The 16,137-nt window shown below is 43.6% G+C and overlaps 1 protein-coding gene across 1 annotated transcript in view; it reads left to right on the top strand.

Annotated features, from left to right (window-relative positions):
- The window catches only part of RBM33 (RNA binding motif protein 33), a 103,217-nt gene that overhangs the window by 42,469 nt on the left and 44,611 nt on the right, over positions 1-16,137 (top strand). Inside the window, 2 exon segments of the mRNA XM_032483021.1 lie at positions 926-1,181; positions 6,843-6,901. Coding sequence (XP_032338912.1) covers positions 926-1,181; positions 6,843-6,901 — 315 coding nt within the window.

Genomic DNA, 16,137 nt, shown 5'->3' with positions numbered 1-16,137 from the left:
GCTGCCTCTGCTGCTGTGTGTGGCCAGTTTGACGAGTGGTTACAAGCAGGACTTGGGGAGGCAAGGCTCTCTGTTCTGCTTACCAGCTACTTGACCTGTGAGAGGAGGATAGTGAGTGACAAGGACCCATATCATAGGCTTCCAGTAGGTGCTGAGAACAGGGGCGGGCTTCGTCCTCTGCAGCTGCTGGTGCTGGTGCTGGCTTCCTCCACCGTGGTGACTGTTCCACGAAACAAGCCCCTTAGCCGCCTTGAGTGCGTGCTCTCCCACCCTTGCTTGCCTCCGTCTTTGTACACGGCGGTAGCCACACCCATCTCCCCTGGCGCGTACCCAGCAGGTGTGTCTTTTTTGCCCCTGCCTCTTTGGGTTCTTCCATTACTCTGGCCCAGCTCTTTCCCTCCTTCCTTCCTGGTTCAGACGCCACCTTCTCATGAGCTTTCTGCCTTGCCCTCAGCGGGGTTAAACTCCTTTTAGCCCTTGGTCCTTCTCCGAGGCTACTGCATGTCCCCATCCTTCTTACTGAGTTTTCTGGAGGAGGAGCAGGGCTGTCGGGGCAGGTCGGGCTGAGTGCGGGCAGCTTGTGCTCTGTCCCCAGCACAGTGTTTGGTCACTGTGGGCAGTTGGATGGTTGAACAGCATTTTTTCCCTTTTGGAATCCGTGGGTGGTGTTTTGGGGCTGAGAGTGACGCACACTGTTAGATGGCAGCCCTTACTGTGACCGGGCCTGAGCAGCCTGTTCACCCTGCTGTTCTGTGCAGCTTGTTACTGCAGACTTACTTCCAAATTGTAACTTTCACAGTTTAATCAGTGTAAGTCTGCAAGGCCTCAGCATTTTTTTTCTTTTCTTCTAAATGTTGATTTCTGTGAATTTATGTTTTTTGGTGGTTTTTAGACGCACTCTCCAAGATTAATTCCTCCTCCACAGCCTCAGCCTCCCCCGCCGCCGCCGCCGCCGCCTCCGCCACAGCAGCCGATCAGAAGTCTGTTCCAGCAGCAGCAGCTGCAGCCTCTGCTTCCCCTGCAGCACCCGCACCACCCCTCCCCTCCTCAGGGGATGCACATGCCGCCCCAGATAGAGGCCCCGAGGGTGATGATGACTCCTCCTCCCGCGACCCCCCAGCAGCCCAAGAACATACACATAAACCCCCACTTCAAAGGGGCGGTGGTGACGCCCGTGCAAGGTAGGTGTCTCCTTACTGTCGTAAAGCTCCGGGTCCTGTGCCCTGATCGCTGCAGTGTCACTGTCGCCAGATTATTCTCACATTTGAGTCTGTAAGGACGACGTGGATTCCTTGAGTCCCTCCCCGTCCGCTCAGACACCTGCTAGCTTGATGGGCCAGGCTCATGTGCTTCACACTGTGTATCTTTTATTCTGTAGTTTAGTGGAGAGCACTGAGAAAGCACACTGAGTTCAGAGGGCGCTAGGGGTCATCGTGGAAACGTCTGGCAGGTATTCTTCGAAGTTCCCCGGTGGGAAGGTTTGCCAGGTGGGTGTTCCCGTCAGGCTCCACTTGGTGAGCTTCCCTTGAGTCCCAGGGATGCAGACTCGTCTTTTAGTTACTGAATCTGCGTGAGTGACCGCCTCTGTTGTGATCACAGACTCACGTGCCTGCAGCTGGGAAAGTAGTTTGGAGCAGGTGGCATGGAGTGCGTCTTCATGCATCTGTTCACACACGTTGATAGAGCTACTGCCCTCTCTGGCATTTGAGATACACTGGTGAATAAAGCAGGTAAAGTGTTCTGCAGTCATCTAGCTTTCCAGCAGACACAGTGAGCAATAAACATAATAAATAAGGATGTCACGGGGCGTGGTAGAGGGTGAAAATGCAGTGACAGAGATAGAGCAAGGTAACGGGGCGTGAGGTGGGCTGCAGCTCTCAGTGGGGTGGGGAGGACTGGCTTCACCGCGCAGGGAAGAGCTGAAGGTCAGGCAGCCAGGGGCATGGCTGTTCTAGCGGGGAGTATTCTGGGCAGAGGCTCTTACTTCAGGTGAGGCTATGCTTGTGTGTTCAAGTAGCTAAAAAGAGACCACGTGACATTAGCAGAGTGTACAGAGGCAGAAAGAAAGATGGGACCTGGGTCATGTAAGACCTGTGAGCTGTTCTAAGAGCTTTGGCTTTTGGTCTGACCGAAATGGGTTGTGACTAGAGGGATGTGAGCAGAGGAATAACATGATCTGGTTTATGCTTTATAAGGATTATTCTTGCTACTGGCTTGGGAGTGGGCTTGCTGGGGTAGCAGGGATGGAAACCAGGCATTCACAACTAGGAGCTGACTACGATAATCCAGGTGACAGGTGACAGTGGCTCAAGTCAGGGTGGTGGCAGTGATGAGTGGTCAGGTGCTGGACATAGTTCAAGACGGAGCCAGTGGATTTAGTGACGGATCGGATGAGTGTGAGAGAGAGAAGAGGCAAAATGATGCCACTGGGGCCCAAGCATTTGAGGGATGGAGTTGCCATCACCCGAGAGCACTTGTGGGTAGGAGATTTTTGAGGGGGAAGACCACAAGGTCTGTTCTGGATGTGCTGAATTTGAGATACCAACTAGACATGCAGGTGGAAGGGTCAACCGTGAAGTTAGAGTTCAGACAAGGGGTCTGGGCTCAAAGCACAAGTTGGGGGCTTGTTGGAATGTCCGTGGAGCTAGAGCCTGCATCCAGGTCTTTGCAGGGTCAGACATTTGGTGTGATGGTGGTCCTGGAGGGAGTGAGGTGCAAAGGTAGAAGGTGGTAGTAAGAAGGGGGTTGCTTAGAGGTCGTGTAAGGTTGTGGATAATGACCATGTCTTGGATGTGGTCTTTGGAGGAGCTGGGGCAGAGGATGGCAGTCAGTACCCGTGAGGCTGGGCCCTGGGAGCATCATTGGCTCTGCCAGGACTGGAGATGGGCTGGTGTTGAAGACAGTGGTGGTGAGCTCGGGACTGAGCTCTGAGATGCAGGAGTAGCGGTGTGAGCAGTCTGTGGACATGTTGCCTGATGACATGAGACCTGGATCTGAGGTCTGCGCCAGCACTGAGGACCAAGAAGGATCCCACCCCATCTCCAGAGCTGGGGGATGAAAAGGCTGAGGGAGGAAAGCAGCCTCTGCTTTGTTTCCCTGGGAGAGCTCCGGTTTCCATTAGAGCAAGAAGGGGAAGGGCTGAGGACTTCTTGGGTTCTGCTAATGGTGAACGTGGAATTCCAAAGGGTGTGGTCCAGAGGTTCCAGAAGTTGAGATAGGACTAGGAGCATGGGAGAAGGTCAGGGGCCAAGAGTCACCATGAAATGCTGTGACTCTGGAGCAGAGCGCTGTGAGGGTGGCCATCTGGTGTCTGTGTTGCTGCAGGAGATCACTCTTGTTTTACACACCCAGGAGGGTCAGTGTGGGGTTGGTGCCTGTGGGTTCCTGACCCCCCTTGACTGGCCCCTTCGCTTGTCTGCTTGTCTCCACTCTGTATTAGAACCACTCAGTGGCCTCACCCTCTCCCAGGGCTCAGCGCTCCCAAGGGCAGGCAGTATGGCTGCCACACGTATCTTTGTAATCCCTGCAGCGAGCACACCGGTGACTGGTGTCTCTTTCAGCAGCTGTGGGATGAACAAACCAGCGCACACTGTGTGAAGGGAAGGATGACTCATTCAAGTAGCCCCTTCCACCGTGGCTTCCCAAGATACGCAACTGCAGTAAATCTAATTTGTCGAAATAGTTTAACTGATGTCTGCATCCCTTATTGTGTATTTCCTTCTAAAATTGAATGGAAAACTGGCAGTTGATAAGATGCACAGATTTTCTTTAGCTTAATGAAAATAAACAGTATTACAACTACACAGTGGGAAACTACAAGGAAACCCCAAGGTGTCTTCTGGGCATGAAAACAGTGCCCTGCCAAAGTCACCAGCCAGGTGGGTGTGGAGTGCGGGCCTTGCACCCCAGTGCTCACGCATGATTCAGTAAAGATCAGATCAGCTTTCTGGCAATAGTTTGTAAACTCTTAGAACCAGCTTTCTCATGAATCAGGCACCTCAGTGCCCCACCTCCTTCTCTTTAATATACGTGTGATCTGGAGAGCGCTGACGCGAAAGAAGATGAACTTTGCCGGGTATACGCACAGGACACTTCTGAAGCAGTTGTTTATTGAGTAGTAAATGAGTGAGCTTCATTAAACAGAAAGCCACAGTTCTCCCGGAGAGCAGCTGAGTGTGTAGATGCCTCCTGTGCACAAGGGAAGGATTAACCAACCCGGTGATTCTCAGAGCCTGAAGTAAAAAGTGCACATCTTTGCCTCATGGCATGTATTTTCTTTTCTTTTCTTTTCTTTTTTTTTTTTTTTTCATGGCATGTATTTTCGAGGATGAAGAGTGTTCTATCATATTATAACTAACCAGTTTTGATGGAAATTTAACTTGTTTTCTAAATTTTCAGTATTACAACTGTTGTAATGAATTGAAAAATCAATTTCGTCTATTAATTCGTGGGACAAGATGGGATGTAAATGTTAAATATCAAATAGTCAGAGTTCAAGGTTCAACTGGAATGGTCTGTTATCATTACAGCTTTCAAATTCTCTCATGTTCATAGTGATGAAGGAGGCAGGTAGGTGGAGGTGCCTTGCTTGTAACCCCGGTGGTGGCCTACAGAACTCCTGCAAGGATGCTTTGTGAACACCTTGGCAGTCTGACCAAGGCCCCCCGGTCTGGGCTTGGCTAGATTTCTGGTCTGCTCCTGTCACAACTGTTCTCAAATGCTCCCTTTTGTCAGTTTTTGTTCTTTTTCTCTTTTATTGCTTTCTACAGTTTATTTTTTTTTTAATTAAAAATTTTTTTTGAAGGAGTGGTAATTAGGTTTATTTATTTATTTATTTATTTATTTATTTATTTATTTATTTATTTATTTATTTATTTATTTATTTATTTATTTTGTTGGAGGCACTGGAGATTGAATCCAGGACCTCATGCATGCTAGGCATGCACTGTACCCCTGAGCTATGCCCTTCCCCTACGGTTGATTTAAAAAAAATAAAATTACCAGCTCATCAGAAGGCTTCTGTGTAAGAAACCTGTTAATTATGATGGGATTTCTTGTCCTCATCCACCTGCCCCTGCCACCCCCTGAAGTTAAAGCGACTTAAAATGCTTACTCTTTCATTATATTGGAATTATGTGATGGGAATTGATATTTAAATACCAAGTTTAAAAATAAGTGGTACGTATTCTTGAAGATCTGGGTATTTTATACTTGGTACTTACTTTTAAAACCTGTATGTTGCTTTATATTGTTTAATATATACTTTTTTTTCCTGTCTTTTCGTTATAATCATTTGAGGTCAGAGATATAGTTTTTTCTAGTTTTGAGGTCAGGTCTAGTTTTTTTCTTTCTTCACTCCACAATCTGGTGTTTTGCTATAGGTATATGATCGATGAGCCCTGGTGCCTGTTAGCTAGCCGTGTAGAATTGGGGGTTGGATCCTATTTTATATCAAGCCTTGCGCGTTGATCCACTCTTATTTTGAAATTTGGACTCATTAGCCTAGACTCTCAAGAGAGGGATGGACTTCTGCCATTTTTATATTTTATCAAAGGAAGTTTCTTTCAGTCTCTCTTTGGCTTTGGTCAGTCAGTGACACAGGCCACACACTGTCACTTCCAGTTGGGCCTGTGGAAGTGTGACGTTAATTACAAGCTCAGTGTACAGAATTCTTTGAGTAATCATAAGAAATAAAAAATAGTTCATCTTAGCATTCTGTTTTTGCAGTTTTGATTGACTCTTCAGCTGTATAATTTCTGTATTTCTCATTTTCTAGAAACATTTTTAAATTAAAAATATGCTATTACTATATTGTTCTCACTGAGCCCAACATGGAGATTGCTTTGTTTGTGTTTTGAGATCTCCTCTCATGAGGACACCAGTCATGTTGGGTCAGGGCCACTCATTTTACCTTAATCACTTCTTTGAAGGCCCTGTCTCCAAATACAGTCACAGTCTGAAGTCCTGGTGGTGACCTCACCGTGTGAATTTGAGCGGGGCCACAATTCAGCCCATAACACCCGCTAATCAGAGATGTTACTGGATGTGTTCGGCAGTCATTTTAATGAGAGACGATGGCATGCCTCCATATACTAGTCTCCACTCAGGTGGTGGGTTTTGTTTTACCCCCGAAGTCAAAATCAATGTCAGGCACATGTTTTAAATAGCGTAAACATACTTGAGTTAGCCCCAGGGTGTGACACTAGCATCTGGCTGCTTCCCTATTATAAAATGTCTGTTTTGAAATTATTTGACTCCTTGTTCTTCTGGTAAGTTGGTGGGAATTCTGCTGGCTTAAACGCAAAACAAAGGCAAACTAAGAGTCTTGGCGTAGCAGCCGGTTGAGTAGGTTCTTCTTTGCCACAGCACCGTGGGGGTGTGTGTTTTCCTTTCTCTGCCTGCTTTGCCTTCTTCCTCCCTCCTCTCTCTCTCATGATTTTAGGGGATTTAGATTTAAGTTTGTATTTGATTGGAGTCAGAAGATATAACTGGGATTAGACAGCCTGGATAACCTGGGTATGGAGGTGAAAAACAAAATAGGTTTTTTATGGTAGAGGAATAATACCTTCCTTTGTTGCAAAGTATTTTAATTCTAAATAGGAATTCACTGTTGAAATTTAAGCTTCTGCTTGTGCTGTTGTATACAAAGATAGAAGTTGTCTCCCCTCACCCTTTATGGAACTGTAAAAGTATTCGGCACTTAGCTTAAGTGTAAACTGAGTATGTTATTTGTATTGTACGCATAGTATGTATTTTATATTAAGCTTGATGCACTGTATGCCTTTTACACTGGGTTTGGCTGCGAAGTAAACGTGTTGTAACGAAATGTATTTTTCTCGCAGTGCCCTTGCTGCCAGTCCCGAGCCAGCCGAGACCTGCTGTGGGACCCCAGAGATTCCCAGTGAGTAGCAGCTGCTCCTCCTGCACGGAGAGGGATGAGCACACATTCACTAGGAAATAGTAATACAGCAAATACAAGTGCTTCCAGCAAAATATAAGTTTAGGGATTTGTAAATATTGACAGTAATTTTTGCAGTGGAAAATGTTTGTTAAAAGCTCAAGGTCAATGGATTTTTGAGAATGGAATTAATTTTGTTTAACTGTAAAATTGTTGAATCAGGATTATCAGTGGAATGCCTTTCATCTTTAAGAATATGAATTTTGATTTTATTATTGCCTTACGTTAAGTGAGAAAGGGCCTTGCTTTACTGTTGTGTGTGTGTAGGGGGCACATGTGCGTTTGTGTATGTGGGTGTGTGTCTGAAATTTTAGGGAAGAATAATGAGATGTCTACTTTTTTTTTAACCCTCAAAAGTCTTAATGAGCCATCAGTTTTGTATTTTAAAAGAAAGGTTTTCTTTTTAAAATAGCTTTAAAAGGAAACACCTTCTTCCCACTTTCCTGAAGTTTCCATAATTTTATCCATTTATCCATTCTTCTAACATGTTTTAACTAGAAGAAAAATGTCCATTAAATAGTTATATCTGTTTAAAAAATAAGTTTCATTTTATTTGAATTTTTGGTTTGATTTCTAGTTAGTTCACGGTTATATTAAATCAGTGAGAACATGTTCTCTGTAAAAACAATTTAAGAAAAGAAGGACCAGACCATAACATTTTAAGGCAGTTTGTACGTAAAACAGATACAGTTTTGTTGAAGCTAAACAATCCTGGTTCTGGGAAACCCCTAAATGACCTGTTTGCCCTAGTTTTGCTGCCTCAGTAGACACCATGTGCACGTGTGGCATTCAGCAGAAAGGTCTTCATGAAGGGCTTAGGCGTGTAGTCATGTGATTGTTCAGAAATAACATCAGTGTTGGACTTCCGGTTGAGGGTGTTTTTTTAGAAACTTCTTTCATTTGCAATTGTTGATGAATTATATGGTTTCTAAAACTAGTTCTTACTGATTTCATACCCTTATGTTAGCTTATTTTTAAAAATTACTTACCAAGTTACCATTTTAAATTAGGTGATATTTGAGTACAGTTTCCTATCTGGAGCACTTATCTAAATAGCTAAGATGTAATTGAATTACCCAGGGGTAAGCAGGTATGGTTTTACTCACTAGAAGCATTTCTTTGGGTGAAGTAGTTTAACTGCTAGTTACTGTAAAGAGTGTCGACATTTTAAGCACTTTTTGCTGTCTTCAGGATTGTGAGCATCTGTGTTGGAATCATTATTGGACTTGTTTCCATGTTTTATTTCCGATACAGGGATACAATTTGATGCAAAAAAGCAGTTGTTGTTAAGAAGCACACAAAGCAATGTTGTGTGTAAATATAAAAGTAGAATAAGCACTTGCAGCTTTCATCTACTTATAATTTTCAGTTGTACAGATACGAATGTATCTGGTACTAGGAGAAGCAAGCCTTGTGATACTGAGGATGTTACAAGAGGATAATAAAAAAGGATTTCTTTGTGAGAAATTGGACTTACTTTTAAGTTATATGGTACTCTGAGGGTAGTGAATATTGTTGAACTGCTCTTGGAAACGTTTCTGCAAGGCGTAATGTTTTGCTTTGCTGTTATTTTTAGGGTGAGATGTGTGCATGGGTGATGAGAAATAGTTGGGCTAGACATGAGTCATGCATGTGATGCCATTTGAGACATCTACACTGCCATTTAACGTGTGTATTTCCTGAAGCCCCAAATGCTGGTTCTTAAGCTGCAGTCACAGTGAACTTGTGGTCTTGCAAATGTGGTGCTCTCCTTACCTCTTATCACTCTCCCTTAGGTCAGTCAGATGTGGAATCTATTTTTTTTTTTAAATTACAGTAGCAATGTTAGCTTTTTAAAAAGTCCATCATATAATACTTTTGGGAAGGGAGGCTAACTTGAGGCCATCTCTGGTTTTACCTGCACCAGATCTTTTTTGAGTAAAATTTTTTTTTTCCTTTTCTACTAATACTAAACTTAGTTACTATCAATGTAGATGTAGTTTTGTGGCCATTTAATGAGCTTCTCCTATGCAGAGCGGTCTGCATAGTACTTGTCCTTAAACCAGAGAATGGGCAAGCATAGGTACGCAGCCCAGCTTTGCCCCCTAAAGACAGTGCTGCTGTGGCTTAGCGAAGCCCCTTCGCGATCTCTCACTGACGGCAGCGTGCCCTGTGGGCTGTTTCTTGGTACTTTTCAGTAGGGGGAGTTCAGCCAATATTCGTTAAACTGAATTTTACTTTGTAAAACGACTACACACACAAACTGATAAACCATTTGTTTGGAAACCTAACTTAGTTTCATCATAGGGTCTGTTTGAATCTGTGTGCGTCCTGGGAACACAAAAGATTTGAATTACGGAAATGTGTTGAGTAAAGCGAGGTTCGTGTTGATCTTGTCTTTCCCCAGCCGAAGCCCCTCTGCGGGTCCCCATCGTTCCTAGGATAGACAGCTTCGTACTGCCTACTCGTGCTGTGCAGGGGCCTGCCTCGTGTCTGCAGGGCCCTGGTCATCCCACGTCCCGTGGATCCGACCTGGCCCTGGGCTTGTGTGCAGAAGTCCGCATAAATAGGTGCTGGATCAGAGTCTGCAGGGGTTAATGCTGAGTTATCTTGCTGTTTGTTAGGAACCTACATAAAACTAGTAGTGCAGAGAAGTATTTTAATTTTTTACTTTTTGTTGTTTTCAAGGATACGTATATGAATTTGCACAGTAGCACTGCATCATCCACAGTGTAACCATACAAGAATTCAGCTCTACCCAGCTGACTAACGAGTGAAAAAGACAGGCAGTAGGCAGAAGGAGCACTAGATTTCCGAATTTTAAAGGAATTAGGGTCCGGTCGGTATTAATGCTAAGGTGCTCCCTTCTCTTCCCCACCAGTGGTGAACTGTACTTTCTTAAGAGTCCGTTTTGTTTAACAATTTTATGGAAACTTGAGAAATTCTTAATTTAGAACTAGCATGCCTAGAAACCGTAGTAAGTGGTAACATCTCCAGTTTTTTAATTAAAAATCACAGAGACCTCTAGGCAACCTAAAATGAAACACTTTTTTTTATAGACTTGTTTACAATTATTTTTTAAAATTCAAATCTTGGGCCCAAATATATTCTAGGCTATGCTTAATGTAGCAATACTAATATTTTTATTTCCTGTTAATGAATTTATTTAGAGAATTGAATAAACAGTGTCTAAAACAAAGATTTGAATTTCAAAGTAATAAATATAAGAAAAGGATTCCTTATTTTGGATCATTTTGGAAAATACTGCTCAGGCTCTTGGCACTGAGCCAGCACTTCTGTCATGTTCGTCTTTGCGTCTGGATGGGGGTCCGCCTTCTTCCCCCGTTTATGGAACTTAATCATGTGCTCTGTAACTGAGGTTTCCATCTGAAAACTAGACTCGTGTGTGTAATGTTAGTCAGGGACACAGCCATTAGTGCTGTCTTCTCACTTAAACGTTTATTCCCAGGGTTAGTTTTTTTTTCAAGTAAGAGTTATTAATCTTTTTTGGAAATATGCATATATCTCAATTGATAGCATAACAGAAAATGAATCTTTTTCATACTCATTTTCCTATCAGAATATGAATCTGCTGAATATAAAATGTATCTTAGAAATAGTGAACACTTAAAAGAGCTGATCACACACAGAAAGCTTGTGCCTTAGGAGTTCAAGGCACCATCTGAGTGAGTGTCCATCCTGCCTCCATGTCAACTCCTTTTCTTCTGTCCGGTCTTACCATCTAGGCACCTGCTGTTCCCCAGGCCACTTAGGAAGCACTTCCGTTCACGTCGGGACCTTTGAGTGTGATTTCACAGGCCGGTTGTGGGTCTCTTTTTTTGTTCTGGTGTTTACCAGGGAGTTGGGGTGGGGAGCCTGGTTTGCCTTTCTGCAGGTCGGCTTCTGTTCATGTGTCTGTCTGAATTCTGTTTCCACTCCCATGTTCTTTGTTTTACCATTAGTCTAATAGGTTTTTCTTTCCGCAAAGACTGTTCCTGATGTTTTTGTCGTTAATACAAAGTTTTAAGTCCTTTCCTCATCCATAGTGTTTCCCAGTTATGTGTTTGTCCTCAAATGTTTGTTGTTTTTCAAGTTTGCCCACTTAAAAAAGTAACACTTAAATGTTGATTAGTAATATTTTAAAAAGTGTTGCTTTGAGATTTTGCTAACTTAATTTGTTTTCGGGTGTGAGATAAGCATACAGATAAATTCTACGTAACTCACACTGTAAAAGTTCTTGACCTAGACTATTAAAAAAACCTATTTAGTCGTTCATTTTGCATTAGTGTGTCTGGTAAATGCTGGTATTTCAGGGGTGCCAGGTAAATACCAGGGTAGTTTGGCTGCAGAATAATTTCCTAGTGATCTTTATTTAAATTAAAACTAAAAATTATGTTTAAAAAGACTACTGTCCTAAGTTTAAATGAGTCTTCTTAGTGATTCCATTATCAGGTAGACCCAGTATATGAGATTGGCTTACCGTGTGCTTACAGCACCTCACAGGTAGGTCTGGCTGCATTCTCTTTCCAGTGTAACGGGGTGCGTGGTGTCAGGTGGTGGTGATTGACACTTCCTGGATGTATTTTATACGGCTTTTCATGCAAATCGTGTTTGGTGAGACTGTGGCATCAAATTATGGTTCTTTATGATTTTATCCCATGCAGACGTGAAGGCAGACTTTATTCCATCTAGGAAAAAGAAGTCTTTCTTTTGAGCCCATACTGTTACAAAGCCTGCAATGCTTTGTAATTATTAGCACTTAAGATAGGGACAGAATGACGGGCATTTTCTCTTACCAGATCTGTGAGTAGTAGCAGGCGGATGTGGGAGGAGACCCTTCCAGCTGTCAAGTACTGTCAGCCTTGCGGGGAGAGAGTGCATTTTAAAATGCAGGTGACACAACACCCAACATCCTCCATTTGCTAGTGGGCTTCTGATTAATCATGATTACCATACATTATCATACCATCGAAGCTAATCATGTCAGGGAGTTCCATCCGTAGCAGGAGCAGGCGCGGCTAAACACTGGGTAACAGCCATTAAATATGGGTGCTATAAAATCCCGTGCCCCGTTTGCTTGACTTGCTGTCTTGTCCACATACGTTGTGTGTGTCTGGGTGGAGACAGGGTGAGTGGGAGTCTGCATCAGTAACTCAGAAGGCCAGGGAGTGCTCTCTGAAATCATGTAAAATCGAACCATTAAGTCACATTGTAAAGTGTGATAAACTGTTTTATTTTTGGCTAAGTTACGTTGAATTGAATACCTTTCATAAATCCTCCCAGATACATAGGGCCAAGTATAATAGACCTAAACCTTGAACACAACTTGTCCATCTGTAATTTAATAATCCAGCAGATGAAATGCTGACAATAACAGAGTTTCAAACTCTTAGAACCCCTTCTGTGTCAAGAAAATCTCTGTCCTGTTTTTACTGATATGTCCTGCAAAAGCACACTAATTTATTTTTTAATGCTTACTTTTCCAGGATTCCTTGTTCCATAGTTCCAGAACCATAGTTCTGTTTAGATGTATTTTTAAGATGAATTTTGAAAGTAGCCCAATTTTAAAATTACAAAGTACCTGAAAGCACTTCTTCCAAAATATTAGAATTTTTTCTAATTTTAAAAATTTAATCCTTTTGATGTACAAGTCTGAATTTTATTAAATACGTACAGTTATATAATCACCACAATTAAGATAGAGAACAGTTCCATCTCCCTAGGAGACGTCTTTATGCTGCCCCTTCGTAGGCAGCCCCCTCTCCCCACCCCAGTCCCCGGCAACCACTGACCTGTTTACTGTTCCTAAAACTGTGACATATACATGGACTCGCGTGGCATGCTTCATTTTGGGTCTGGTTACTTGCACCCAGTGCAGTACATTTGAGACTCATTCATCTTTTCGCTGCACTTGTCAGTGGTTTGTCCTTTCTTCTTATTCCGTTGTGCAGGTGCCTCACAGTCTGACTACCCATTCACCATTTGGACATTTGGGATTCTTCCCTGTCTTTGGGTGTTACGGATAAAGTTGCTGTGAACATTTGTATACAGGTTTTTGTGTGAACATGGCTGTCAGGGGATAGCTAGGAGTGGAGATTGTGGGTTCTGTGGTAGGTGATTCAGAAGAGAAATTTGAAACAGACTGTGCTTTCCGTTGGTAGACTGCTGCCGCTGCTTTGCTTTGTTAATCAGTTCTGCTTTGAATGAGGAAGTCGTCTTCCTAGAGCTTACACTGGCGACGATCAGTGGGAAAGAAAGAGGTTATTGAGTGATTACGATATTCCAGATTTGGTCAAAGCTTATGTTCAGCAGCCTTATGCAGGTATCACTTTCTTCAATTACAGATAGGGAAACTGAGTCTTGGAAGAATTAAATGCTCAGGTTCACAAAACTGGGTGCAGGAGGTAGGATTGGAACCAAGGAGGTCTGAGTCTCCTCATGCTGAGCCTTCTGCCTTTCTCTTTAGATACTAAACTGCGCCTCAGTGAGCGGGGTAGGAATAATCGGGTCTGATGAGCTGAGTCATGGCTGTGTAAGTCTGACTGTCAGCAGCGCTCAAGGGGAGAGGCTTCCTGTGACAGGGCCTGTCGTTGGGTGGGGTGGTTGGGCGAAGTGTCGGAAAAAAGGGACTTCCATTTTATGAGAAAATGTAAATAAACGGTGTTAGAAGCAGTATTTTATACTACAGTAGCAGTGCTACAACTTCAGTGCGCGCTCTAGTTTCATTGCTTGATCCCACGGCCTTATCTTGACATATGTAACTTCACGTGGTGCGTCTCCCCCGGCAAGTGAAACCTCGTGCTCGCTGCTGGGTAGATGGTGCCTCAGAATGTTTAGAGAGCATCTGTAAATATGCAAGTACCTTCCAGGAAAATGAATGTTGGTATTTAAACAAGGCACAATCTCAGAAGAAAAAGAAATCTATGGAAAATACTGAAATAAGAGGGTTAACATTGTGACGAAGGGCTACAGTTTTAATTATGTCAGGGGTTACTAGTGGTCTTCAATCTTTGCATGTAACCCAGTTTAATGAGAATTAACTGAGAGTCATTCTTAAGTGTCTATTGGTTTCTTATACAGTTCTTTGCATTTTAAGTGAGATTAATAAGTGAAAACGTTGTAGCAAAAGGCTCTGATTTATTGAACGATTCATGAAGCTTCAATGACGTTGTTATGGTCAATTAGTCTTATTAAAATACACCAACTGCCCCTTTTAGGGAAGCTGATAAGGCACATAACAGCTGTTAGAGCCTCTTTATTCTTTGCATTATACGGTTAACTTTGCTCAGCAATTTATGCAAAGTTCTATCTTTTTTTTTGTAACCGAAGTTATCAGTTCTTTCTGAATAGGATTAATGTAGATAACATCATATAATTAACAAGAGATGCAAAAATTGAAAGTACAATTTGTATAAGAATTATATGAGGGAGAATGATAATTTCTTACCTTGGACTTTTAAAGGGATATAAAGAAAAGCAAAATAGAGCAATTATTTGAAAGGATTAAGGTCGCCGTCTCTTTTAAAAGTTCTGTTAAATGAGGGATTTACAACCCACTGTCTTAAAATTAAAATTCTGCATTTGCTGGAGAGAATTGGTCATTTATTATCCTTTTGACCTGTGAAATGATAGACATTAGTAAATGAATGATCACATCAAGAGAGCTTCTTAGGTCCCGAATGCTGGGCTTGGGAAGCTGGGGTTTGCTCGGCGTTGCCTGAGGACAGACTGCCGCAGCAGAAGCAGTGTGCGAGGGTAGGAAGTGCACTTTACAAGCAAGAGTCTGAAAGTGTGGGTATTTATTGACAGTGTAACTTTGGATTTTTCATTTCAACTCGAAATCTGAGTTTTTTCATCCCTTAGAGGAAAAGTGATTGATTCTGCCTGTTTCTTGGTTCTGTATTTATGAAAGGTACAGTTTGTACTTGGCTTGTCAGTAAGGATGTGAATGAAGCAGCATGTAACAGAAAATTCAGTTAACAGTAAACAGCTGACTTAAAAAACCAAGTGTCTTTTTTGCATGAAAAAGAAAGCTCTTCTAGGTTGGTATAGCAGTTCTGTAATGTTACCAAAGACCACCCTGCCTTTTTTCCTACCCAAGTTCCAGGCTGAGAAAGGAGAGGGGATCAGGCAGCAAAAGGTGCCTGCCAGCTGAGGGACCCTCGTGAGCCTTCCCAGAGCCCCCGCCCCGCAAGCGTCTAGCAGTGCCAGTTCGTGTGGGCCGGAGCCTAGTCATGTGGCCCCCTGGGCACAGCGTTGTCCTTCTGTTACCAAGGAAGAAGTAAGAGTTTATGCTAGGTAAGCAATTAGCAGTCTTTTCAATGTGGCTAAAAGTTACGGCCAGGATTTTAAATTTATGTAAGTGGTGAAAAAGAAAGTGACGTCTGTGTTCAAAAAGGAACGAAGACAATGAGGAAAAATGGTATCGCGAGCTTAATGACACCGACTGTTTGTTAACCTTTGACTTTATACAGCCAGTACCAATAGCAGTAAGCCAGGTTTTATTTTAAAGCTTTGTTTTAGATACTCAGGCGCTCAGGTTCTCTTCTCCGTTTGGACAAACAGAGGCGATCCCGGGCCCGCACGTCTTCCCAGGTGGTCTCTCTCAGGTCCAGCGTGCTCTGACGTCTCCAGAGAAGTGACCCACTGCTGTCAGTGGGGCTCAGTTCGTGTATCAGCCACTGCCTCTCCTTCTCAAGAATACCTGCATTGCCTGCCCCCTTCTTTCTAATCCTGCCACCGCCTGGCTCTTATGCGTGCTTTCTTCGTCTTGGGAGATGGGCGTCTTCCTGGTTGGATTTGACGCATTTGTCATTAAAGCTGTCTCTTTCCCAACGTGGCTCTCCCTCATTTGTACACCTCAGTGTGGCTTTCAGCTTCTTTGGGGCCTGTGCGTGACCTGCCGTGATCTTAACCTGGCCCCCGCTGCCCTCCGCCCGCTGTCCCAGGCTGCCACAGCTTGCCAGTGGCACTTAGAGCTTCAAGGTTAAGCCCACAGCCCCCCCCCCCCCCCCGCCCTGTCCATTCTTACTCCACTGAACCCGCTTCCTGAGCCGGAAGCTCCCTGTGTGCTCAGCCTGGGTCAGCTGTTTCTTTCTGACCTGCAGGCGGCGTCCCTGCTCCCGCCTCCTGTATCTGTCTCTCAGAGGTTGCTCAGATAAGAACTGCTGATTTCTTTTACTCAGTCAAGCCAGCCATGG

Source organism: Camelus ferus, chromosome 7, assembly GCF_009834535.1.
Source record: "Camelus ferus isolate YT-003-E chromosome 7, BCGSAC_Cfer_1.0, whole genome shotgun sequence".
In the NCBI taxonomy this organism is placed as follows: Eukaryota; Metazoa; Chordata; class Mammalia; order Artiodactyla; family Camelidae; genus Camelus; species Camelus ferus.
Note: the sequence above shows the minus strand (reverse complement) of the source record. Positions and strands in the feature narration are given on the sequence as shown.